At 48.6% G+C, this 25,672-nt stretch overlaps 2 protein-coding genes across 5 annotated transcripts in view; one reads left to right on the plus strand and one right to left on the minus strand.

The window, feature by feature from the left end:
* The window catches only part of RAB6A (RAB6A, member RAS oncogene family), a 59,478-nt gene extending 48,003 nt beyond the window's left edge, over positions 1-11,475 (plus strand). For all 3 annotated transcript variants that reach the window (XM_083436899.1, XM_083436898.1, XM_083436900.1), the window contains 4 exons: positions 80-191; positions 1,671-1,764; positions 5,636-5,702; positions 9,313-11,475. In XM_083436899.1, coding sequence (XP_083293025.1) covers positions 80-191; positions 1,671-1,764; positions 5,636-5,702; positions 9,313-9,377 — 338 coding nt within the window. In that variant the 3' untranslated portion in view covers positions 9,378-11,475. The remainder of the gene's footprint in view (positions 1-79; positions 192-1,670; positions 1,765-5,635; positions 5,703-9,312) is intronic.
* A 4,267-nt stretch (positions 11,476-15,742) lies between these two features.
* Positions 15,743-25,672, minus strand: part of PLEKHB1 (pleckstrin homology domain containing B1) — a 41,769-nt gene continuing 31,839 nt past the window's right edge. For both annotated transcript variants that reach the window (XM_083436916.1, XM_083436917.1), the window contains exons 5-7: positions 25,248-25,287; positions 23,151-23,253; positions 15,743-19,901 (exon numbers count right to left, since the gene is read on the minus strand). In XM_083436916.1, coding sequence (XP_083293042.1) covers positions 19,765-19,901; positions 23,151-23,253; positions 25,248-25,287 — 280 coding nt within the window. In that variant the 3' untranslated portion in view covers positions 15,743-19,764. The remainder of the gene's footprint in view (positions 19,902-23,150; positions 23,254-25,247; positions 25,288-25,672) is intronic.

Below are 25,672 nucleotides of genomic sequence, written 5' to 3' on the forward strand. Positions count from 1 at the left end.
AGCATCACGCGCAGATGATTGAGAGTGATGGGAATGTTGTAAGGTGACTTTCACCTGCTTGTTTGCTTTTCCTTCCTAGATGTAAACTCATTCCAGCAAACCACAAAATGGATTGATGACGTCAGAACGGAAAGAGGTAGCGACGTCATCATAATGCTAGTAGGGAACAAAACAGATCTAGCAGATAAGAGGTAAGGCAGCTCATTCCTTGCCGTTGTGGCCAATCCGACCGGCTTTTATATTGAGAGAGTCTGTGCTGTGCGACAGTATAGGGTGGTGTATGATTTGGCCCTTGGGCTGTATACAGCTCCACAGGTATAGGGTTGTAATTGGAGGCCTGAGGAGCTGAAGCCTGGAAAATATGGAAATCATAACGTCAGTGCATCTTGAACCCATATGCTCATTCCCCCACCCCACCCAGTATTAGGATGTTCAGATGGTCAGTTTGCAAAAGGAGAAAAGTAATGGAGCAGTAGAGATGATCTCAAGAGAAACATATGGTATTAAGAGGTTACCGTATTTTTCACCCTATAGGACGCACTGGCCCATAGGAGGCACCTCCTTTTTTTGGGGGGGGGGGGATGAATAAAAAAAAATTATTCCCCCCCAGCCCCCAGAACAGGCTGCTATCCTCAAGCCTTGCGAGCCCAGCGGCAACTCCTGCTGGGCTCGCAAGGCTTGCGGACACCTGCGCGAAGCACGGGGCGCCCTCCGGAGGGCGCCCCGTGCTCAAGGCAGCAGGCTGCTATGCGCAGCCTAGGGAGCCCTGCGGGAACTCCCGCGGGCTCCCCAGGCTTGCGGATATCTGCCCGAAGCGCGGGGCGCCCTGCTTCAGCATGGTCCGGGCAGCAGGCTGCTATCCGCAGCCTAGGGAGCCCTGCGGGAACTCCCGCGGGCTCCCCAGCCTTGCTGATAGCTTCCTGAAGCCTGGAGAGCAAGAGGGGTCGGTGCACACCGACCCCTCTCGCTCTCCAAGCTTCAGCGAAAGCCTGCATTCGCCCCATAGGACACACACAGATTTCCCCTTCATTTTTATAGGGGAAAAAGTGCATCCTATGGGGCGAAAAATACGGTACCTGCTGATGATTCATGTACCGCTTACAGCCAAAAAGAGGTGTGGGATATGAACTGACAGTTCCAAGGAATGCTCTTGAAGAGGGCAAACCTCCTCCAGAGAGTTAGGAAGATTCCTAGAGACATGATTCATCTTTTCCGTCACCAAAATGAGACCCAAAACCTCCTGCTCCCCTTAAAATACATTTGCTCTTTCTCCCTTGTTCTCTCTGAGTGGTCTGGTGTCACTCCCAGTCTTCCTCCAAACACCCACCTCTTCACTGACGTTTTTGGCTTAGCCCACCAAGTCCTCAACCCTTCCTGAAATATGCATCCCTTGTTAACTGTGTAAAGATCTGCAAAAGTATTAAATCCTTGAGTTATTGAGGGCACAGGGGGCTGTCTGCCTTGTTACTTTTTAAGTGCATTGACAGTGCTATAAAAAGGCAGGTCTTGCTTGTTCATGTTAATGTCTTGGACCACCTAGAGTGTGGAAGCTGGTAGCGGTTCTGTAAATGCTTTTGGGGATTGAGGCGGCTGCAGGATGGGTGGGCAGTCAGTCAAGATTTCAGGTGCCTATAATGTCATCTTGGTCAGCGTGTTCTCTCTTTCTCCAGGCAAGTATCTATTGAAGAAGGGGAGAGGAAAGCCAAAGAGCTGAATGTAATGTTTATTGAAACTAGCGCAAAGGCAGGATACAATGTAAAACAGGTAAGTGGTGGGGAGGCAGCACCCCAAATTTTGGGGAGCAGGGTATATTCTTGGAGTAAAGGAGTAAAGTCATGTTTTTAGCTCGAATAACTGCAGTCACGTTAGAAAATCTGAGATCAGTTTGCAGAAGTTTCCCCGCTTTCATCAGAATGCTGTTTTGGATTCATTGGTTGTTGGATTGCTTTGTCAAGTAGTCAGTCGTCCCACAGTAACACAGTCAAACAACTATTTCCCCCAGTGTGCTCAACTATGCCAGAGTTAGGTCCACCCAAATCCTTGTATGCTGAAAGAATCTTATGGCCCGGCCCTTAGCATAGACTATTGGCTGGGGATGGGGTGGGGTTAAGAGTGGCAGATAAACTTAACAGGTAAAATAAAACTGAATACAGTGGTACCTTGGTTCTCAAACTTAATCCGTCCCGGAAGTCCATTCCAAAACCAAAGCGTTCCAAAACCAAGGTGCGCTTTCCCATAGAAAGTAATGCAAATTGGATGAATCCATTCCAGACTTTTAAAAACAACCCCTAAAACAGCAATTTAACATGAATTTTGCTATCTAATGAGACCATTGATCCATAAAATGAAAGCAATAAAAAATGTACTGCAGTCACACAATCAGTAGCTGAACTGGCTTCCACACACACACACACACACAGCCGCAGAAACAAAAATGCAAAACAAATAGCAAAAACAGACAGACCTCAGCGTAACACTCAAAATGGAAGTGTAACACTCAAAACAGATCATGTTCGGCTTCTGAAAAACGTTTGCAAACTGGAACACTTACTCCCAGGTTTGCAGTGTTTGGCTTCCAAGTTGCTTGAGTACCAAGGGTTTGAGAACCAAGGTACCACTGTACATAACTCTTCTGGAGTTTTGGTAGGTATATGTGCTGGGCTGGGTGTGCTTGCATGCCTTGTGCCCCCATGGGATGGAACCTGACTTCCCAAGGGTTTATTGGTTTAAAGATCTCACCGTTGCCAAGAAAGGGTTGCAAGCCTACCCCCTATACCTGCTGCAAGTCTTGGAGAAACCTGGGTTGGGAGATCCGTTGAAAAGCTGGGGAGGCAGGGCCCTGGTTTTTTGGATATTGACAGAGGATGCAACACTAAATGATGCCCAGGTTCATGTTGAAAGACGAGGCTGCACTTCTGTCCTGCTACAGCGGCATTGCTTTGTGCTGCATAGAAATCCGTAGCCCTAGGAGACAAATAAAATAGGCACTAAACATTAGGAAAGGAACACTGGACCGCGAATTCCTTATGCAGCTTTCTGGCTTTTTGTAACGTTTCCCTAATTGGATTTATTCTTGCATGCTCCGACTGGTAAATCCACTTTGACTTGACTTGCTTGCCAAGTCCCTCTCTTTAGTTTGGTAATTTTGGTGGACAACCTTGCTCAGGGCACAATTTTGTTCCCAGCTTAAATATAAAGAAGTGATTACTGTATTTTAAAACGCCTCTTGTCAGCAGCTGGATTTAAATGCAGTAATCCAATTGGTTTCTGTCAAGTGACTCCGTTTTTAAAAAAGATTTCCTAAAGAAAAAAGTGTGGTCTTTAAATACTGCAAAGGGGAGCCCTCTAGCACAGTCAGCAGGAGAAAGGAGCTAGGGGTAATATAATCACTCAAACACACCGCCAGGGCCTTGGACTCCTTTGTTCAGGCAGGCAGCGGAAGCTGTGACGTTGGGATGAGCATAGGAAGATGCAGACCAAGGTGTGTTCTGGCCTTTTCAGTATTCCTCACCACCCTTTGATTACTCAGTATGATTAACCATGGTGATCAGAGGACCCACTGGTTTCCCCCAGAGCAAGAATAATCCCATGAAATGGAATATTGGGCCAAACCTCAGAGCGCAGATTGAGATGCCACACGCCATTAACCAGGGTAGAAGCTGCGCATGGAAAGAGCTTGGGGGTGAAAGATTTGGGAATCCTAGTGGTGAGGTGGTTTGCTGCTTTCAAACATTGCTCTTTGATGGCCTCTTTGAGAATGAGAGGTCGAAGCTTTCTCATCTTGTTTTTTGAAAACTGAGTTTTGAAATATGGATGTCGCCCAGGAAGCTCTGTGCTGCCCGCCCCTGGTTATGTGTGTCTGTACAGTGGTGCCCCGCAAGTCGAATGCCTCGCAAGATGGAAAACCCGCTAGACGAACGGGTTTTCCGTTTTGGAGGTGCTTCGCAAAACGAATTTCCTATGGGCTTGCTTCGCAAGACGAAAATGTCTTGCAAGTTCCTGCGATTTTTTTTCGCTCCCCACCCCCTTCTTCTAAGGCACTAAGCTGCTAATAGCCTGTTAGCAGCTAATCCGCTAATCCCTTAAGCCTTTAATAGCCGCTAAACCGCTAATAGCGCTAATCCGCTAATGGGGTTGCTTCGCAAGACGAAAAAACCGCTAGATGAAGACACTCACGGAACGGATTCTTTTCGTCTTGCGAGGCACCACTGTATTAGCACTGCCCTTAAATGCCCAGTTGCTTGCATCCTGAGGACATCTTGACCTTTAGAGCAACTTCCTGGTTAAACAAAATTGTCTTGAATTCACTGATGAGCAGTTGCTCACCTCTCCCGTTGAGAAGGAGGTGCACTTAAGTTTCATCATGATGGTATGTGCTAGGCACCTCTTTTTGCCTGGATGCAAAAAAGATACCGTATTTTCCCCTCCATAAGATGTACCTGACCATAAGACGCACCTAGTTTTTAGTGGAAGAAAGCAAGAAAAAAATATATTCTGAGCAGAGCGTGTAAGCGGCTCTCGCTTTTCTTGCTTTAAAGCAAGCAAAGTGAGAGCCGCTTACATGGCTTCTGTCCCGCTTTGTGCAGCTCTCACTTTGCTTGCCCATCTCTCCTCCCGCCTCGCTGTAAAGCGTGGCGACGCCGGAGCAAGAGGAGGAGGAGGAGACACCGGGACAGGTGCTTTGCTTGCTTTACTGCGAGTTGGGAGGAGGGATGGGCAAGCAAAGTGAGAGCTGTTCAAAGCGGGACAGAAGCCATGTAAGCGGCTCTCGCTTTGCTTGCTCCCGTCCGCCCCTCCTCCCGCCTCGCTGTGAAGCCAGCAGAGCAAGAGCCGCTGACATGCTCTTCGCAGCTCTCGCTTTAAAGCAAGAATAGTGAGAGCTGCGCAGAGCGTGTCAGCGGCTCTTGCTCTGCTGGTTTCACAGCAAGTGACGGGTGGGAGCCATGGCTCTGGCTGCGGAGGCATCCCTCAGCTTGCGACTGCAGCGGCAGCCAAGGGATCCCTCTATCGCAGTGGCGTAGTGTGGGTTGTCAGCACCCGGGGCAAGGCAAGTAATTTGCGCCCCCAAACCCGGGGCAAGGCAAGTAATTTGCGGGGGGCCCCCCCGCTGCACTGTCCCTCCCCCAGATAGTCCCTCGCTCTCTCTCCGCACCGCACGCCTGGCACCCTCCCCTCCACAGTGGGCGGCGATCCGGCGGCTCGGATCGGATTCGCACAGCCAGCACTGCAGTGAGAGAGAGTGAGTGAGCCAGGTAGGGGCAGAGAGCTGCGAGTGCGAGCGCCCCCCCCCCCCAGATGTTGCGCCCGGTGCGGCCGGCCCCCCTGCACCCCCCACGCTACGCCACTGCTCTATCATCCAGTGCATTCACTCCGTAAGACGCACAGACATTTCCCCTTACTTTTCAGGAGGGAAAAAGTGTGTCTTGCGGAGTGAACAATACGGTAAGTTGTGGGGGAGATAGGCATGACTTTATTTTGCCCTGTGCAGAATCACAGGTCTGTGGCCTTGGGAGTCTTTGAGCACAGAACCCTTTCCCAGTGCAGCTGCATGTATTGCAAACCTCTTGAATTGGTTTTTGTGTTTCTGATTTACTTCTTCTGTTTTCTTCTGCCCCAACCCCCTCACCCTTTCTAGCTTTTCCGACGTGTGGCTGCTGCCTTGCCTGGGATGGAAAGCACGCAGGACAAAAGCAGAGAAGACAGTATCCTTTTCAGCCCAGCTTTTTCAGCCTGTGGATTAAGGAGGAGAGTGGGTGTCGAGGTCCATGGGATTGAAGAAAGCATAGCCTTCTCAATAGGGGAGTAGCAAGTACAAAAAGAGAGCTCTTCAAAAGAGACTCGAGGTGGGGATTATCAGAAGCTTGGGTTGAGCATTTTAACTTGGAATTGCAGTGCACGAGGTGCAGGTGTGCCCACTGAAAACGATCCCTGCCAGGTAAGCCCAAAGTCCGCCAAGCCAGAGTTCACGAGTCAGTTTGCTTTGCAGGGAAATTGCCACTTGACCTCAAACCCAGTGATTGGGTCGACTAGGCCGTACGGTGTGAAGGAAATTCCATTAGTTCAGTTGTCAGTCACAGGTGGCTGTGGGGGAAAGTATAAGAAAACCCGCTTCCTGGTCCCACTGAGACCCTGATGAGGGTTGTTGGCATCCGTCTGTCTTGAGAGACTATGGAGTGGACTATGGGGTTGAAGTCGAACTGGAGAATCACGGCGCCTGCTGTGGCTGCAGAGACCAGTAATTCGTGATTGCCGAGTCCCATGTTTTTACTGCTTTGGTAGCATAGAAGTGACCCTCCCCAGGATGCACGCCTGGGCAGTGTTTTTGGAGGTCCTGGGCTGCCCAGATGACAAGACATGCCCCCCCACCCCCTGTTGAGATGGTACAAAGGAAAGCAGATGCCATCTTAGGGACTGCACTCTAGATTTGTGTAGGATTTACCCAAAGATGTCCCACAAGGCAGCGAGTACAGCTTTTTTTCTGACGAGGGTAGCAGAGCAGAAAAGGCATGATAACCCTTCATGAATTGACAGATTAGAGAACTGGGCAAAAACAAACAAGCATCTAGATCAAGGGAAGTTATAGTGCCACTGTATTCTGCTCTGGTCAGACCTCACCTGGAGTACTGTGTCCAGTTCTGGGCACCACAGTTCAAGAAGGACACTGACAAACTAGAACGTGTACAGAGGAGGGCAACCAAAATGGTCAAAGGCCTGGAAACAATGCCTTATGAGGATCGGCTAAGGGAGCTGGGCATGTTTAGCCTGGAGAAGAGGAGGTTAAGGGGTGATATGATAGCCATGTTCAAATATATAAAAGGATGTCACATAGAGGAGGGAGAAAGGTTGTTTTCTGCTGCTCCAGAGAAGCGGACACGGAGCAATGGATACAAACTACAAGAAAGAAGATTCCACCTAAACATTAGGAAGAACTTCCTGACAGTAAGAGCTGTTCGACAGTGGAATTTGCTGCCAAGGAGTGTGGTGGAGTCTCCTTCTTTGGAGGTCTTTAAGCAGAGGCTTGACAACCATATGTCAGGAGTGCTCTGATGGTGTTTCCTGCTTGGCAGGGGGTTGGACTCGATGACCCTTGTGGTCTCTTCCAACTCTATGATTCTATGATTCTATGAATTTTAACAGGGAGAAATGTAAAGTATTGCACTTGGGCAAAAAAAAATGAGAGGCACAAATACAAGATGGGTGACACCTGGCTTGAGAGCAGTACATGTGAAAAGGATCTAGGAGTCTTGGTTGACCACAAACTTGACATGAGCCAACAGTGTGACGCGGCAGCTAAAAAAGCCAATGCAATTCTGGGCTGCATCAATAGGAGTATAGCATCTAGATCAAGGGAAGTAATAGTGCCACTGTATTCTGCTCTGGCCAGACCTCACCTGGAGTACTGTGTCCAGTTCTGGGCACCACAGTTCAAGAAGGACACTGACAAACTGGAACGTGTCCAGAGGAGGGCAACCAAAATGGTCAAAGGCCTGGAAACGATGCCTTATGAGGAACGGCTAAGGGAGCTGGGCATGTTTAGCCTGGAGAAGAGGAGGTTAAGGGGTGATATGATAGCCATGTTCAAATATATAAAAGGATGTCACATAGAGGAGGGAGAAAGGTTGTTTTCTGCTGCTCCAGAGAAGCGGACACGGAGCAATGGATCCAAACTACAAGAAAGAAGATTCCACCTAAACATTAGGAAGAACTTCCTGACAGTAAGAGCTGTTCGACAGTGGAATTTGCTGCCAAGGAGTGTGGTGGAGTCTCCTTCTTTGGAGGTCTTTAAGCAGAGGCTTGACAACCATATGTCAGGAGTGCTCTGATGCTGTTTCCTGCTTGGCAGGGGGTTGGACTCGATGGCCCTTGTGGTCTCTTCCAACTCTATGATTCTATGAATTTATTTACCCCGAAACCCTAGTGACGTTGTCATTATTGCCCAATGGGTTAATGTCAGATGTCAGCTTTAGTCGACAGAGTTCAGTCTTCTAAAGTAAGGCGAGATCAGAGTGCACTTGTATCCGTGCCTCTTCTAGAATGTAGGTAGCAGCGGATTTCTGAATGGACTAAGGAGAACTTTGGTCAGAGGCACTTTGCTTGCCATTCCTCTGCCCTGGCTACTGATAGCCACTTTAATCACCTTCCAGCCCTTCTGAATTGTTAGTTCTAGTCATGGCTGTGTGAATTGTTTGTTCTGATCAGACTGATAAAGGAGGCATTTATGATATGGTGGGTTAACACGACATGCAGTGCTGGAAGACAAAGGTTCAAAGGTCCTTGCTTCTGTTGCCACATGTGTGTCGTATTACCCACAGCATACAAAGCTTTTTAGCTTGTTTCCCCTTAATTAGATGTGGTCCCCCCTGCAAAAAGGCTGCAAAAAGCCTCCCAGATCAAACTTACAAAGATCAGTAATAATGTAGATTCTGTCCTCAGGCTTACACTCTAAAATACACAACACAGAAGGAAAAGAGGTTGGGGAGGGAGGAGAAAAGAGAGCAAACCAGAAGGCTAGTTCTCAGTCACACTTGAGAGGGATATCAGAGCTTCAGGAGATGGGTGATACTTCTTTCTGTGATGAAACCTCAAGGAAATCAACACTTGTTGAAAATCAACGGAAGCCTCATTCCTCCTCAGTGTTGATGGTTACAAGCAAAAGGACAACCTTTTCAGACCCTGTGGCTTTCCCAAGCAGACTCCACAACCATCACAAACTTCACCAGGCATTCCCATTGTTTGGAAAACAGTTGCCAGCACTCGCTGTAGTTTAAATTTCTATACCACCCTTCATCTGAGGATCACAGGGCAGCTTGCAGTATCATACCGTGGTACCTCGGTTTTCGAGCATCTTGGAAGCCTAACGTTTCAGTTTCCGAGCGCCGAAAACCCGGAAGCAATTGCTTCTGTTTTCGAACGCGTCTCAGAGGTCGAACGGCTTCCGCTGCGTTTTTTCCCCTTTCAATTTTCTCCATTGACTTTGTGCCTCGGTTGTCGAACGTTTCAGAAGTCAAACGGTCTTCTGGAACGGATTATGACAACCGAGGCACCACTGTAGTTACAGGTGAAGCTGCAGTTTTCACCCAGTGGGGAATTAATGTTTCATGCAGGAAGGGGGCTGCAGGGAATACAATGCCAGAGACTCTGGAAGGGCTTATTCCGTAGGAGCGAGGGCTACCAAAAAGAGCACGCTATCTGCATGGAGAACTTGGAAGTGGGGGGGGGGGGGTGAGCCACGTGTCCTTTTTTGAGGGGAGACTGTTTCAGCCTGTCTTCCTCTTTCTGTTCTTATTTCCCTTAACTACTTTCCCCCAACAGTGATCGACATCAAACTTGAAAAGCCTCAGGAGCAGCCAGTCAGCGAAGGCGGCTGTTCGTGCTAATATAGTGTATTGCTTTTCTCTTACCTTTCTCCAGACCATCACTGCTTCTTCCTCTCCCCCCCCCTTCCCCTCCCCAGACTCATTGGCAGCAATGTGACTATTGGCTTGCCCACCCCTCACCCCCCACCCCACCCCACCCCATCCGTAACGTAGCCGCGGTTCATCATTGCTGCTTGTCTCGTGAAGATGATCTGTTAGCTTCACAAGCACAAAAGAAAAGTTGGTGTCTTCGTTATTTCTAAGGAGGTTTCAAAAACGAGCCAAAACGATCCTAGCGTATTTCAGTGATCCTTTTGAAAACAGCAGTCCCGCCAGAAAGATAGGTACAAATTTGGTAATATTTTTTTTTTTTAATGTTTCAATATTGCACTTACAGAATTAGTGGAAATGGGAGTAGAACGTTTGGATTTGGTGAAAAGGAGTGTTGCAGGGTAAAAATGCTTCGGCACCCAAGGCAGGCACCGTGGAGCAGTCCTCGGATGTTCAGCCTGTTATTTTGCAAAAAAAACCAAAACTAGCCTGCTTTGCCTTTTCGGTTGAGATCCTCTGGCCATTTTTTCCCCTAAACAGTAGCCTTTTTTGAAATGCTAATAAGATGCTTTTTGTAAAGGGGCTAAGTTGCAAGATACTGTTCTCAGGGTTTAGAAACCGTTCGCTCTGCATAGGAGCCCCACAGAACAAATGAACCCGTTTGCAGTTCACCTTTGGGGCTGCTGCACTAGGCTGGACTGTCTTCAGAATGAGGATGGGGGGAGGCACAGAGGCTTCAAACAGGTTCTGGCACTGTAGACAACTTGGTCAAGCTGTGAATCTGTCTCTGAACAGAGACACCTACGCTGCCAACCATTTAAAGATCCAACATAAAGTTAATACATAATGAGGGAGATGAGACAGAGCAGAAGAGACTATTCCTGAGTTGGAAAGGGAGGAGGGTGCTTGTAATAGTAGATTTTAAAAGTCCCTTAGATGAAAAAGGAAGGGAACAAAAGATGGAAACAAAACTTAAAATTATGCAGACTTTTGCCTTTGTTTTTAGCATTTTTTATTATTATTTTGGGTCTTCGGAGTCTCGTATTTGTTAGTAGTTTGGTTAAATAATTGGTTGTTTAGTATTACGTTTTAACTGGACTACAATTAACCGTGGTAACCTTCAATATTTATTTCTTTGCTTTTTTTTTTACTGTCTTCAAGGGTATTTTTTTTTTTTTTGTGGGGGGGAGGTGTTTGTTAATCTATTTAGAGCTTTGGCAACGTCACGAGATATAGCTAATCCAAGAAACACACCGGGAAGTGGGGACACACATTCACATGCTCACTCTAGAAGCGCACTCTCTTAATCTGTACTAGTCATTGTGAAGTTGCTGTGTAAGTTAACACAACTGTAAATACATTGTTTGTGGGAGGAGCGTTTGCGGCTGGGGAGGGGTAGAATCCAGGAAAGGCCTCTCAAGTTTCCGTTTTTCTAAGTGATCGGCTAAAATGGGGGGAGGATGGGAAGAACTGGCTCTCCCTCTCTATCTTCAATGCCCCCCCTTCACTTTAGGGGGGGGGAAGCCCCCTCCCCAAGCACCCCAGCTTCGGATGTGCACACGCAAAGTCTCTCTGTTCCTGCATTGTGGAATTGGAATGGCAAATTCATCACTTTGGCCTGAGTTTCCAGTAACTTTGCATATACCAGCAATGTCACCGTATGTTTCGAGGGCAGAACAAGACACCCAAATGCTTTTAATGCAATATCGAAGAGGTGGTTTTATCTTTCCTTTTCCTTTTTGGAAGTAGCATGTCTGGAATTAAGGCGTTTAAATATGGCGACGACAGGCGGATGTGTTCTTTTCCTCCCCCGAAAAGAAAAACGAAAGGGAAGGAAGGCCTGGCTACTTTTCCTGTACTGTTGTATTCTATGTGTGCGAAGAGAAAAAAAAAGAAAAAGAAAAACCCACAAAAAAATTAAAAACATGATCCATCTTGCTGCTTTTTAATATTGAGTTTTCCGTGGCTTGGGTTCTTAAAGCAATGAAAATGTGTACACGGGTTGGATTTTTTTAAACATGCACAGAATTTTTTGCTTCCAATAAAGTATCTAATCAAAACACTAAAATGGACAGGCCTTCGCCTCTGCTCATTTTATGCTGCTGCTCATAGCTGTCAACCGTCCCTTATTTGGCGGGAAACTCCCTTATCCCAGCGCTGTGTCCCGCTGCTGTCCCTTTTCCAGGTTTCAAAGGAAGCAGTTTCCCTCCCTCCCTCCCTGCCGGCCAGGGAGGAGGGAGGCTCCAACTGTGTTGCTTGGCTGCCCGGCCCACCCCCCTCCGGCCTCCTCTCACCAGCTGCGCCCCCCTGGAACCCCTCCCCGCCAGGACTGGCAGGAGCTTCCGGCCCTTCTGCCGCCATCCTCCTCATGGCCACCGAACTGAGCGTCTCTGCCTCCCCTCTGCCCGCCACCGCCACCGCTGCTCCACCAAAGGACCTGGATTTGATGGGCAGCCTGGCGTGGCCTATGAATTGCTGAGGAGCCTTGAGAGGAGAGCGAGGGCAACCATAGAGAAAGCAGTTCAGAGAGAGAGGAGGAGGAGGCGGCGCGGGCAAGTGTTCCAAGGGCTAACCATAGAGGGGGAAAGCGGAGGAAGGACCGCAAGCGCTTCTCCCGTAGATTTGTAGTGGTAGACTAGCATAGATGGTCTGATCTGCGGGTTTACTTCGGGCGCTATTTCCCCCCTCCTCCTCCCGCCCTGCCTGATGGAACTGAGAGCTGCAGATGGAGCATGAGAGAAAAGATACAGAACTGCAGCAGCGTCTTCGTAGCTTGGACTTGTGCGAAAAGTGGTTGCTGCTTGTAGTTGTTTAATTGCAGTGTTTCATCAGCTGGTGTCTTGAGCAGCAACCTCTGGAAACGAAGGGCTAAAAACCGGCGCTGCTCTCCAAAATAATCTGGTCCCTTTTAACTTTGCATTTCAGCTGGTTGTCTAAAATCCCTTATTTTGGCTGTTGATCCCTTATTTTCGAGGCTGCTGGTCCCTTATTTTCAAATCTGTAAGTTGACAGCTATGCTGCTGCTACGGTCCCCGTCTCCCAGCCTTCCTTCCTGGCTTCTAGCACTCCTCCTCGTAGGTATGACGGTGCTAGGAGGGTGGGGAGGGCCAGTTTGGGTGGCACGTTAGCTGAGGCAAGTTGTTGCAGTGCTTTCGCTCTTTGGGTTTGGTGCGTTGGCCAAGCCAATGAATCTCAGATCTTTATTGGGACTGGTTGCAAAGGCGCAAGTGACCTCCCTCAAATACGGGGAAAACACTATCCCAGGGGTCAGCAAACACTTTAAGGAGGGGGCTGGTTCACCGCCCCTCGGACCTTTTGGTGGGCCAGACTGCGCGCGCGCTCTCTCCCCCAGCCCCTCCCCTCCCAGTGTTGGTGCTGACTTTGAAAGCCCTAAATGGCCTCGGCCCAGTGTACCTGAAGGAGCGTCTCCACCCCCATCGTCCAGCCCGGACACAAGGGTCCAGATCTGAGGGCCTTCTGGCGGTTCCCTCCCTGCGAGAAGCCTAGTTACAGGGAACCAGGCAGAGGGCCTTCTCAGTAATGGCCCCCACCCTATGGAACGCCCTCCCATCAGATGTCAAGGAAATAAACAACTATCTGACTTTTAGAAGATATCTGAAGGCAGCCCTGTTTAGGGAAGCTTTTAATGTTTAATAGACTATTGTATTTTAATATTCTGCTGAAAGCTGCCCAGAGTGGCTGAGGAAACCCAGCCAGATGGGTGGGGTATAAATAATAAATTATTATTATTATTATTATTTCCTACCTCTACCACCGCTCTGCCTGCGGTTGGGAGCCAGTGGTGGTGGTGGCGCCTCTCCTTTCCGGGCCAGCTTTCCCAAGCGCCCATCACGGAACCAGCAGGCGTGCCAAGCTCCAGCCGAAGCCTCGCAACGCCATCACAACACGCCCTTCATGATGCCCACAGTGTGGCCATGGGCAGTGAGGCTGGCGGGCGGCAAGGCTTCGGATTGGCTGCTTGCTGGCACCAATCAAAGCCCAGTTCCCTCCCTCCGCAGGGCGGGGAGAAGCCAGGAGGAGGCACTGCTGCAGTGGGGGGGGGGGGAATTGTGTCCGAAAAATTTTGCAAAAGAAATATTGTGCAGCCCGAATGATCACGCCGGTCCAAGCGGCAATTCCAGGACTGTCTGCGGGCCAGATCCAGAGGACAGTTGGGCCTGATCCGGCCTGTGGGCCTTAGTTTGCCGACCCATGTCCTATCCAATTCATAGGGAGACAGGGAGCTCTTGCCAGTAGGAGCCTGGGCTGTGTGTGTGTTCTCTTCCAGGAGGAAGGAAGATTGCCAGTAACCCCAAACAGCCCAAGGCCTTCCCTCTTCTTTCCATCACCACCTCTCTTCCCCCGGGAGCAGAATTGCCAAAGACAAGAGTGCAAATGCATTTGGATGGAAATGGTACTTAAGGCCAGTAAGGTTTGTATTGAGCGTAGCTCCACAGCTAAGGAGAATTTGCCTTGTGCGCGATGGAATTTTCTCCCTGACTCAACCTTGGGAAGGCCTTTCTGGAAGCAAGAGCCGTTTGACAGCGGAATGGTCTCCCTCAGAAGATGGCAGAGGTTTTCAAGCAGAGGTTTGGAGGGTCCTCCGCCAGGAATTCTAGAGCTGTGATTCCTGCATTGCAGGGGGTTAGACTAGATGGCCTCTGAGGTCCCTTCTAACAATTCTATGGTTCTATCTCTTATATGCCTGCTGTCTTTGTCCATGGAGTTTTCTTGGCAGGGATACTGGAGTGGCTTGCTGGTTCTTGCTCCAGGTGGATCACGTTTGGTCAAAACTCTCCACTATGACCTGTCCATCTTGGGTGGCCCTGCACGGCATAGCTCATAGCTTTTCTGAGTTATTCAAGCCCCTTCGCCACAGCAAGGCAGTGATCCATGAAGACAGGAGTGCCTGGCATGCTCTGGTCCATGGGGTCACGATGAGTCGGACACCACTAAACAACAACAACAACCTCTCTCTCTTCCCAACCCTTGGTGCCCTCTAAATCTGGAGCAGATTTTGGGATGGCACCAGGTGTGTGGTGCACGAGAACAGAAATTCCAGCTGCACTAGCAGGAATCCTTTTGCTGGCTTTTGATAATGCAGCTGGGTAGTTGAACTGGGCCCTGAATTGTGATTTGTACCATATATGGATACAGAACTTGTAGGGACTGTGCCTGCATTTTGGATATAGGTGCTGTTGAGTCACTTTTGTGTAAGAAATGACTAAGAAGTGTAACAGTAATCTAAAACATACTCAATGTGTTGCTACGTCAAGGATATTGCCAGATTGTATAACTGCTCTTACTGATCTGGGAGTCCAGTTTTCCAGGAGGGGCCTGAGATGCTAAATGTCTCTATAGTGACATCTGCTGGCTGGTTGCTTGCTAGAAATAGAGGAGGGAGAAAGGTTGTTTTCTGCTGCTCCAGAGAAGCGGACACGGAGCAATGGATCCAAACTACAAGAAAGAAGATTCCACCTAAACATTAGGAAGAACTTCCTGACAGTAAGAGCTGTTCGACAGTGGGATTTGCTGCCAAGGAGTGTGGTGGAGTCTCCTTCTTTGGAGGTCTTTAAGCAGAGGCTTGACAACCATATGTCAGGAGTGCTCTGATGGTGAATCCTGCTTGGCAGGGGGTTGGACTCGATGGCCCTTGTGGTCTCTTCCAACTCTATGAGTCTATGAAATAGAACAACCCAGTTCAGAGTTATTTCTGTGTTAGAGCAGGCATTCCCTTCTTGCTGTTAGGGCGAAAGCTTCCCTTATCTTGTGCCCGGTTGAAGGCATTAAAGCCTGGCCAGAAGGGAAAAGCCAGCTGGCGTTCCCAATTCTCGAGTCAGCCACCCTTAAGATGTTGTGAACTACGATTCCCATCACTCCTAGCGAGCAGAGCTATTCGCTCCCATCAGCCCTAGCATCACAAGCTGGCTAGGGCTTCTGGGAATTGTAGTCCAAAACACCTGCTCCACAGTCACTCACAGACTCGCTGTTAAGACCGTGTTCATGGAAGACAATCTTACTCATGGGTAGGCAAACTAAGGCTCGGGGGCCGGATCCGGCCCAATCGCCTTCCAAATCCAGCCCATGGATGGTCCAAGAATCAGCATGTTTTTACATGAGTAGAATGTGTCCTTTTATTTAAAATGCATCTCTGGGTTATTTGTGGGGCATAAGAATTTGTTAATTTCCCCCAAAAAAATATAGTCCGGCCCCCCAGAAGGTCTGAGGGACATTGGACTGGCCCCCTGCTGAAAAAGTTTGCTGACCCCTGGCCAAGACCCATCAAAGGCTGGACTCTACGGACCCTTTCCCCACAAAGGAAACAAAGACTTTGGTGCAGTGAATAGCAACTTTTATTATTCTTAAATAGCTTTTATTCCCCCCCCCCACCAAAAAATATACATAACTATTAGTGCTTTGAACAACACTTGACAGAACCAAACTGCAAACGGACACAGGAGAAACCCAGACATGAAATGTGTGGTGTGCGAAGCGATCTTAAGCGAGGTCTTGCTTGTGCTGTGGATCGTGAGGGGCTCCAGACACCCCCATTTCCCAGCCAAGGACTGCAGGGCCCTGAAGGGCACCCCCCTTCCGGCAGCGGCTAGCAGCTTCACTGACCCCTTGGCAGCTGCACTCTCACCGACAAGAGATATTTTGGTGCTTAGATACAGCGCACTTCCCTGCAAATCCAGAGGTGATGTGTGCATGGATTTATTCCGGGCTGTTTTCTTTTAAAAAGAGGCGCGATCTGTGAACATGACAGTGTACCCAAGTACAAAAATACCTGACTCTCGTTTGAAATGGCCTTTAACTCATGAGCAAGGCCTGACAGGCCAGGCCAGAGCCCCTCAGAAAAGGCAGAACTACACACAAGCAGCTCGTTCCACGATTCTTTGTACATTGCACAAACCGCACTGCATCCCACAAGGCAGAAATAATGCCCACCCCCGGCTGTTAAAGCATATTGGGGAGGGCGTCTTTCCCCACTCTGACTAATCTGCTTAAGAGTCACCCACAGAGAATCACGTAAACCATATCTATTACGCAGGCTAACGAAACGGCGCAATATCCAGACATTCTGCATTCGTGCAATGATGTTTCCTCTCCCCTGCCCCAATGCTCTGTGCGCCATCCCCCAAGCTGGCAGAGATTTAGGGGGCGTGTGCAGAAGTGGGGGGGAGAGAGGGGAATGTTCCATCATGCGGGAAGAAGTTGTTCCCATGGAATACAACCCAGAGAGATTTAAAGTAAAACATTTAGCCTTGGCTTCGGGGCACCTTCGATTTGCATCTGAGCAGCTGGAAGTCTAAATGTCTTGCTTTGCAGCATATTCTGTTTTGTCGGTTGGTGCAATGTGTGTTTATAGAATCCTGGAACTAGATGCAACCTGCAATTCTGCCTCCAGAATGTGAGAACGCCCCCAAGAGAACTTTTGAGCTACTACAATGAACGGGAGCAGAAGCAGAATGGGAGTGTGCGCCCTGGTGAATGCTCACCTCCTAGAGATGCACATCAGGACCACAAGCGATGCTCCCAAACCCCAATTCCATCTTTGATAAGCAGCCTCCCACTTGAGACCCCTGCATTGCACTAGATGACTCCCTTCCAACTCTACAGTTCTGGGATTCTAGGAGTAGTGTCAACCGGTAGGGCACAAGGCAGGGAGCTGAACAGTAGGTGGCGCCAGAGCAAAGTCATCCTCACATCTTCCCCATCTTCCTTGCTGAGTTCAAAGCTGAGACTATGGAGGGGGAAGGAAGTTGGCTGGCAGTGCAACCCCCTGGAATAGCTGTAATAAAGAAAGGAAGCAGCAGGGGCTGGCAGAGTGTAGTCTGAGGTTGGCGGGCAATGTTCCCTGCGCCCAAAGGAACCAGCCGCCGCTGTGGTCTCTGTAATGTTGCTGCGGCTAAGTGTGCAGAGTTCCTACAGTCAGCCCCCTCGCTTGTTTGGACTGTTTTAATGACAGTAATGTTATCGATCCATAGGGAGGGGAGATTCTTTTTCTTTAATTTTATATGCTGCTTGGGGAATTTCTGGGGTGGGGGTGGGGTGGAATGGTCAGTAAATAACTTTGGAAAGGAAATAAACAGTCAAAAAAGAAGGAGAGAGGCTGTATATTTGCGTTGTTAGCTGTGAAGTGCAATCGGTTGTGGTTTGGTCACATAATTGTGCTTTCAAGTTGCAGAGAGGGAAAGTTCTGAAACGGCCAAGAAAAAAAGATTGCTGCGATTTTAGTATTGTGGCACTTGGGAAAGCTTGCATCTACTGCTTCCACCCATTCTTATTTTAAGCCTTTGCTCAAGGGCCGGGCCTTGTGGCTAGCAACCTCACAAAACCTACCTTTCACTTGCTAAAACACAAGCAATGCATTTCTGCCACTCGGCCTTGCCAAGCTACTGCTCTAGGGCAGGGGGTTATTAGGGGCAACCTGGGGGTCTCTCTGACACTGTTCCTTCTCAGCACTCCTCTATAGCACCTCTGCACACGCAGATTGCAGCTTTTAAACTATTGCTTCCGAGTTGTCCACGCTCAGGCTGGGCAACCATCTGGCAGGGTCACCGTGAAAATTTTCACACCAAACGGGCAAAGGGCGCGAGGAGAGTCCTGCTGCGATTCCAGCAGGGACCAGATGACCCTTCCAACTCTCTTATGATTCTAGGGATCAGGCCAAAGGCTTGTCTAGCCAGCATCTCAGTCTCACAGCGGCCAAGAAGATGCCCCGATGGGAAAGCAGCCCACAAGCAACTGGTGTGCAGAGCAGGGCTTAAGCACAGCCTTATCCTCCATGTGTTTGCCTAGTCCCCTTTCAAAGCTAAGCTGGTGGCCATCCATCGCTGGCTCCTGTGGCAAGGAGTTCCACAGTCTTAACTGCATTTATAGTGGTTTACACTTGTATAAACCAAAAAGCACAAACCCACCACTGTAACCTGCAAAAACAACAGACTTATCGGGGACACCAGCCCCCTTTGAACTCAGTGGGACGCTTCCACGGACTAGACCTCTTTGCATGAAAAGCTTGTGCCATAATAAATTTGGCAGTTTTCAAAAGCGCCCTATGACTCTTTATTAGGAAGCTAGGAAGTCCGCCTCCTACAGAGCCAGACCGTTGGTTCATTGAACTCAGTGTTGCCTACACGGGCAGGCAGCAGCCCTGCTGGATTTATGGCAGAAACCAGAACTGAACCAGGGACCTTCTGCGTACACTGAGCTACAGCTGCTCTGTTGCCAGGCGTCTTAAAAACGGCTGCCATCCCAGAAATCAGCCAGAGTCCCAAGGCCGTGATCCCGGTGAGATCAGCCACAACACCTCCAAGTATCTGGAAGAGATGGCAACCCAGCTTTACAACAACCAGCAATCTGAAACGAGCCCCCCAGGAGCTCGTTTCACCGGAATAAATAAGGTCAGGCTGACACCTGTAACCTGGAGGTTTGTGGCTTCCTTCCCCGCAGGGCTCTGTGCTTTGGAAAAGCAGTAAATCAACAGGTGCAGCCGCTCCCCATTGTTGCGGAAAGACTTGACCTGATGGATTCCGGCCTGCCGTGGAAGCGTCAAAATGCAGAGGGGGTCCTTGCCAGAAAGAACAGTGGGAAAAGTTTGTAGCCGCTGGGCACTGGAGGGTGCCTGCCCTTTTTCACAAGCGCCCTGGTGCAGCTGGGAAATCACCTGCAATTTCCAGGGTGCCAGCAAAAACAACACAAAAACCGAGGTGTTGTTTGGGGAGGCAGGGCAACGTAGCTGGCAGCTACGCTCCAAAATACACGAAGACCGATTTGAGTAAGCCGAGCTGGAGGATGCCTAGCAAAGCGAAATGCGGAGGGGAGGGTGCGGCAGCGCAGAAAGCGGCTCTTGTGATTGACGGCAGAAGCAAATATCACCCGGAGTCGACATCAGGTGTGGGCAGTTAACCAGGCTGGTGGAATCCATTTCGGATTATATTTGCTAGCTATGGTTTGTTAGAGCAGAGAGAAACTGGGGGCTCGGGTGGGCGGGGCCAAGTGCAAAATGGCGGCTCGGGAGGGCGGGGCTAGATGAAGAATGGCGGCTGGGACTGGGCGGAGCCTACTGCCTACCCTACCCCGCTGGGCTTACCTGTAGATCAGGGATGCTAATGGCCTCCTTGCGACGAAAGAAGCCTTTCTGGTGCTAACTCTTTTGTTAAGACGATTTAGTGATAAGGGCCGGCCGCCGGCCGCCCGCAAACGGCCCAGAGATTTTCGGGGGGATCCCGATTTTGCTTCTGCCCACCCCTGGCCTCCCCTACAAAGCACGTCCCCGTTTGGCCCCCCCTCTCCGGTGGGGAATCGCAGCGGCGTCTTAGCTGAGCGTCTGGGCTGGGTCTGCGGAAGAGGGGGCTCAGAACCAACAGGGCATCCACATGAATGAGCCCAGTGCGGCCCCCGAAGCGGCCCCCGCCAGCAGGCCCAAGGCCATCTGGTCTCCGGAGACGCGGTGCGGATCCTCACGGAAAATGACATGGGTCGTTCCAGGTGCTGCGGAGAGAGGAAAAGGAACAGATGTAGTAATCAATGTAAGCAGGAAACATGGCCAGTGACAGATTTACGTATAAGCTAAACCATGAGTAGGCAAGCTAAGGCCCGGGCGCTGGATCTGGCCCAATTGCCATCTAAATCCAGCCCATGGACTGTCCGGGAATATAACACCAGTCTTGAAAGACCTACACTGGCTCCCAGTACATTTCCGAGCACAATTCAAAGTGTTGGTGCTGACCTTGAAAGCCCTCAACGGCCTTGGACCAGTATACCTGAAGGAGCATCTCCATCCCCATCGTTCTGCCCAGACACTGAGGTCCAGCTCCAAGGGCCTTCGGGCGGCTCTCTCCCTGCGAGTAGTGAGGTTACCGGGAACCAGGCAGAGGGCCTTCTCGGTGGTGGCACCCGCCCTGTGGAACACCCTCCCACCAGATGTCAAAGAGAACAACAACTACTAGACCTTTAGAAGACATCTGAAGGCAGCCCTGTTTAGGGAAGCTTTTAATGTTTAATAGATTATTGTATTTTAGTGTTTTTGTTGGAAGCTGCCCAGAGTGGCTGGGGAACCCCAGCCAGATGGGCGGGGTATAAATAATAAATTATTATAATAATAAATTATTAGTGTGTTTTTACATGAGTAGAATGTGTCCTTTTATTTAAAATGCATCTCTGGGTTATTCGTGGAGCATAGGAATTTGTTCACCCCCCCCCCCTGAAAATATAGTCCTGACCCCCACAAGGTCTGAGGGACAGTGGACCAGCCCCCTGCTGAAAAAGTTTGCTGACCCCTGAGCTAAATAACCAAGCTATAGTTTAGGGCCCCATTCTCTTGGGGGGCCCCAAAAAATGTAAACGGAAAAAACCCCACTGAGTCTACATTTCCAAAATATAAGATAAAAAACAAATAAAATAAAACCTACATGCAGCAATCAGAAGGCTTTTCAGTGTTTTGTGAAATTTTGGTTGGTAATGCCTGACTTTTGAAAAACAGTCTCTTCTGCTTTTCGTGCAATGCAGAGAAATTCGCACCCGGCGCCACCAGAGGTCACCCTACACTTCAGGATGTTCCTAAACCAGCAACGGTTACATCAGGGCTGCCCAAACTTTTTGCATAGAGGGCCGGATTTGAACATGATTGAATAAGGATTGAAGTTGCTGAGCTGCTTTTTTTTGAGGATTTAACCCCAAAGTTGCTGAGCTTTTTGTTTGGATTTAACTCCAAAGTTGCTGAGATTTTTTTAGGATTTTAGCTCAGGACATATACTGCCACGGAGGCCGGATTAAATTAGCCGGTGGGAATTATACCAATTATGTACCAAGATGCTGGAATTATTCTGTCAGTCCCATCAGCTGAAGAGTACAGCTGAAGAGTTCTTTTTTTTTCCAAGTAAATTTTTATTATTTTCTTTAAGTATTATTTTCCCAACAATCCTTATTATTACAATATATTCCCTTTGACTCCGCCAAGTCTTGACTTCCTTCCCTCCCTGCAGTTGGTATACTTATCACATTCTTATCGTGTATGTTATTCTTATATCACTACTATTTTACATTGAAGGTATTATTCCAGTCCTGCTAGTCTCTTTAAGTTTTTACAGTTCTCCTTTAAGTATTTGATAAATTTACTCCAGTTGTTTTTGTATCTCTGGTCTTCTTGGTCCCGGATCCTCCCTGTCAATTTGGCAAGTTCCGCAAAATCTGTCATCTTCACCTGACCATCCTTTTAGTTCTGGATGTTCTGCATCTTGCAGTACATTGCGTGGTGAAACTACGGAACTCCCTTCCACAAGAGGCAGTGATGGCTAATAACTTGCATTAGACGAATGCACAGAGGGGAGGGCAAGTGAGGCTATGGTCCACCTCCACTTGCAGGGAGAATTTGGACCCGGCTTGGAAAGGGGTAAGTAAGCTGGTCTGGCTTTTGAGGACAAGGATGTTTAAGCTCAAATGAAAAGTTGATGTGAAAGGAGATGGCTCAGTCAGTAAGAGCGTGAGACTCTCAATTTCAGGGTTGCGGGTGCGAGCCCCACATTGGGTAAAATATTTCTGCATTGCAGGGGTTAACAATAGATGATCCTTTTGGTTCCCTTCTACAGTTTAATGATTTTATTATTTATACCCCCTCCCCCCACCTCCAATAAGGACTCAAGGTAGCTTACAGATAAAAATACGAACAGCTGAAAACATGGCGGGCGGGGGTGGGGGAGAATCAATAAGAAACAATTAGACAGACAGACAGACAGATAGAGATGATACATAGATGGAGCAGTTTTAATTCTATATCATCTAGCAATCATCTATCTATCTTTCTATCATCGATCTATCTATCATAATCAATAAGAAACAATTAGAGATAGATGGATTGATCAATGATCGATAGATGGATGATAGTGCAGTTTTAATTATCATCTATCTCTAATTGTTTCTTATTGATTATGATAGATAGAGAGATATAGATGATACATAGATGATAGTGCAGTTTTAATTCTATATCATCTATCATCCATCTATCTATCTATCTATAAATCATAATCAATAAGAAACAATTAGAGATAGACAGATGATAGTGTAGTTTTAATTATATCATCTATCTATCTATCATCTATCAATCCATCTATCTATAATTGTTTCTTACTGATTATGATAGATAGATGGATGATCTATCTATCATCTATCTATCGATCATCTATCTATCTATCTATCTATCTATCTATCTATCTATCTATCATCTCTATATCTCTATATCTATCTATCCATCATCTATCTATCTATCTATCTATCTATCTATCTATCTATCTATCTATCTATCTATCTATCATCTATCTATAATCTATCTATCATCTCTAATGCAAATAATCACAATAACAGTGTGGCACAAGCCCTTTCATAAAAGCAATCAGTTCCCTAAACCCTGTTTCAACAAGAAAAGTCTTAATCTGCTGGCCAAAAGACAGCAAGCAGAGAGACAGTCTGGCTTCTCCTCAAAGCCGTGAACCCCCGGAGTCTTGCACGGCTGGGAGACTGGGCAGGTGTGCAACAACAGCCTCGAAGCGTCGCATCTGCGACACCCATCGCTGCATCCCGTCTGCCCAGCTGAAATGTTTGGCCCTCTGCTGCAGCGCCCAAAACGTCACAAAGAGGCCCATCGCCACCCAGCCTTGGGGGGCTGAAAAGAGCCCTTGGCTGAGCAAACCTCAACTGGCCTGGGAGTGGGGAGGTGAAAAGGGACGTTGATGGATGAACACATACCTCCGTACTGGTTGCCGTAGTAATCGGAGCTGACGTACATCGCCTGGTGGGAGTCGAGGGGAACCGTCTGGTAATAGTCGTCGTACGGGTCATACAGGTGCACCTGGAGAAGGTGAGAAACAAGAACGTTTGCAGCTGAGAAACCTGAGCCGGAAGCTGGAGTGGGGGGGGGGCAGGAGGCAGCTCCCTATAGCAACCAGCCTCTGCTCCCAGATTGGCTTTGGAAGCTCCCCCGGGGTGCCCCTGGCATCTTGAGGTGCCCTGGGTGGCAGCCAGAAACTGAGCCTTCATGGTGGTGGCCCCTCATCTGTGGAATTCCCTGCTCAGGGAGGCCTGCCTGGTCCTTCTCTTGCGTATGCCAGCAGAAACCCATTTTCATTCTGATTTTTTTAACTGGTTGAGTCTGCTGCTCGTTTCCCTTTGCTAAGTTGTTGATGGAGCAGCTATGGGGGGGAAATAACATGGATTTGAAGGGAAGACCTCCTGCAAGATGTGAACACAGCTGGCAGCTGTGAAGGAGAGATGCTCACCCAGACCCCAAAGGAGAGAGGGGCAGAGGTCTGTTGACGGAGGGGAGCAATGCAGAAGACGGGGGGGGGGGGGGCTTTCCCATCCGGATCCTGAACAGCTCGCCAAGTCTTTGGATCCCAAAGGCCGGAGACTTCCGAGTTCAGTCCGGAGCACTCTGGGCCCTCCTGCGGCGTCAGAGCCATCGATCGCCAGCCTGATTGCGCTTATTGATCTGTGTGGCTGGCCAGGCCGGGAAATTGGGGGAAGGCTCGGCTAAAAATAGAGTTGCCTCAGCAGGAGAGGAATCGAGCCGCGCGGCTCCAGAGCAAAGCCACTTGGAGCAGGAAGACGTGGCAACCAGGCGACTGGCGAATCGGTTTCATGTGCGAATTACTTTTCCCTGCCACTTGCCCCTTCGGGCAGCATGGGAACAGCGCCGGATTCACGTATAAGCTAAACAAGCTATAGCTTAGGGCCCCACTCTCTTGGGGGGGGGGAATTAAAGGAAAAAAACCACTGGATGTACATTTCCAAAATGCAAAAGATAAAAAACAAATAAAATAAAACCTACATGCAGCAACAGTGTTTTGTGTTGTGTAGGCTCCTTTGATGTAAGTCATGGGCCCCGCCTGCTAGCCTGCTCCCTAAAATATCACACGTTTGCTCATTTCTATATATAGGGTGCCTATAGTCTGCTATTTATAATTATTAGTAGTTTGTATGATGTCTTTACACCTATTATTATTTCACATTATAGCAAGTTTCTAGAGGCTAGATTATGGGTCTTTGTAAAATGTGTTTCTAAAGGAACTTTTGTTATTGCCAAATGCCAATGTGTCTGCATTATTAAGTTTGTTATGAATAAAAAAGTTTATGAATAAAAAAATCATTTTAAGTTAGAGCTTAATAATAATTTAACTATTAATATACTTCTTAATTGTATTTAACTTTTGATATACTCGTGGACGCGGGTGGCGGTGTGGTCTAAATCACTGAGCCTAGGGCTTGCTGATCGGAAGGTTGGCGGTTCGAATCCCTGCGACGGGGTGAGCTCCCGTTGCTTAATCCAAGCTTCTGCTAACCTAGCAGTTCGAAAGCACACCAGTGCGAGTAGATAAATAGGTACCACTCCAGGGGGAAGGTAAACAGTGTTTCCGTGCGCTGCTCTGGTTCGCCAGAAGCGGCTGAGAAATGCTGGCCACATGACCTGGAAAAATTGTCTGCGGACAAATGCCAGCTCCCTCGGCCTGTAAAGCGAGATGAGCGCCGCAACCCTAGAGTCGTTTGCGACTGGACTTAACTGTCAGGGGTCCTTTACCTTTTTTTATTGAAATACTTCTTTTTAATTGTATTTCAGTTCCACAACTACTTTGATAAAATACATAGAGCATTTATTCAACACAATGGCCCATCTAGTCCAGCACTCTGTTCTTTTTCATTCTCCCGTATTTTCAGGGAAGCAATGAGGACTAGAAACCTGAAGAATCTCAGACTTGCAGGGCTCTTGCCCATAAGGAGCATTTAAAGGGGCAGGAACAGTTCACAATCAGGGCAGGAAACCAGGCAAGGAATGTAAGGCAGACTCACCTGAGTAGCTTTGGCCTCCAGAATCGCTATCTTCCAAGCTCTGTCAAGATAAAGAGAGAGGCCGCAATTAAAGCAAAGTGTCACCAGCAGAGATGGGCAATTTAAAAAGTCCTTCCCCCTTTTTCCCAAGTTCCCCTCCCACCCAACTGCTGCAAAAAGAAACCATGAATAACCCTTGCAGCTCTATTACTGGATTTTGATTGTGTTTAAATTAGGAGTCCCTTTTGTAGTTATCTACCAAATTTTTCGCCCTATAGGACGCACTTTCTCCCTCCAAAAATGAAGAGGAAATGTGTGCGCGTCCTATGGGGCGACTGCAGGCTTTTGCTGAAGCCTGGAGAGCGAGAGGGGTCGGTGCGCACAGACCCCTCTTGCTCTCCAGGCTTCAGGAAGCTATCCGCAAGCCTGCGGAGCCCAGCATGAAG

The sequence above is a fragment of the Podarcis tiliguerta genome, assembly GCF_965153285.1.
Source record: "Podarcis tiliguerta genome assembly, chromosome: 4".
NCBI lineage: Eukaryota > Metazoa > Chordata > Lepidosauria > Squamata > Lacertidae > Podarcis > Podarcis tiliguerta.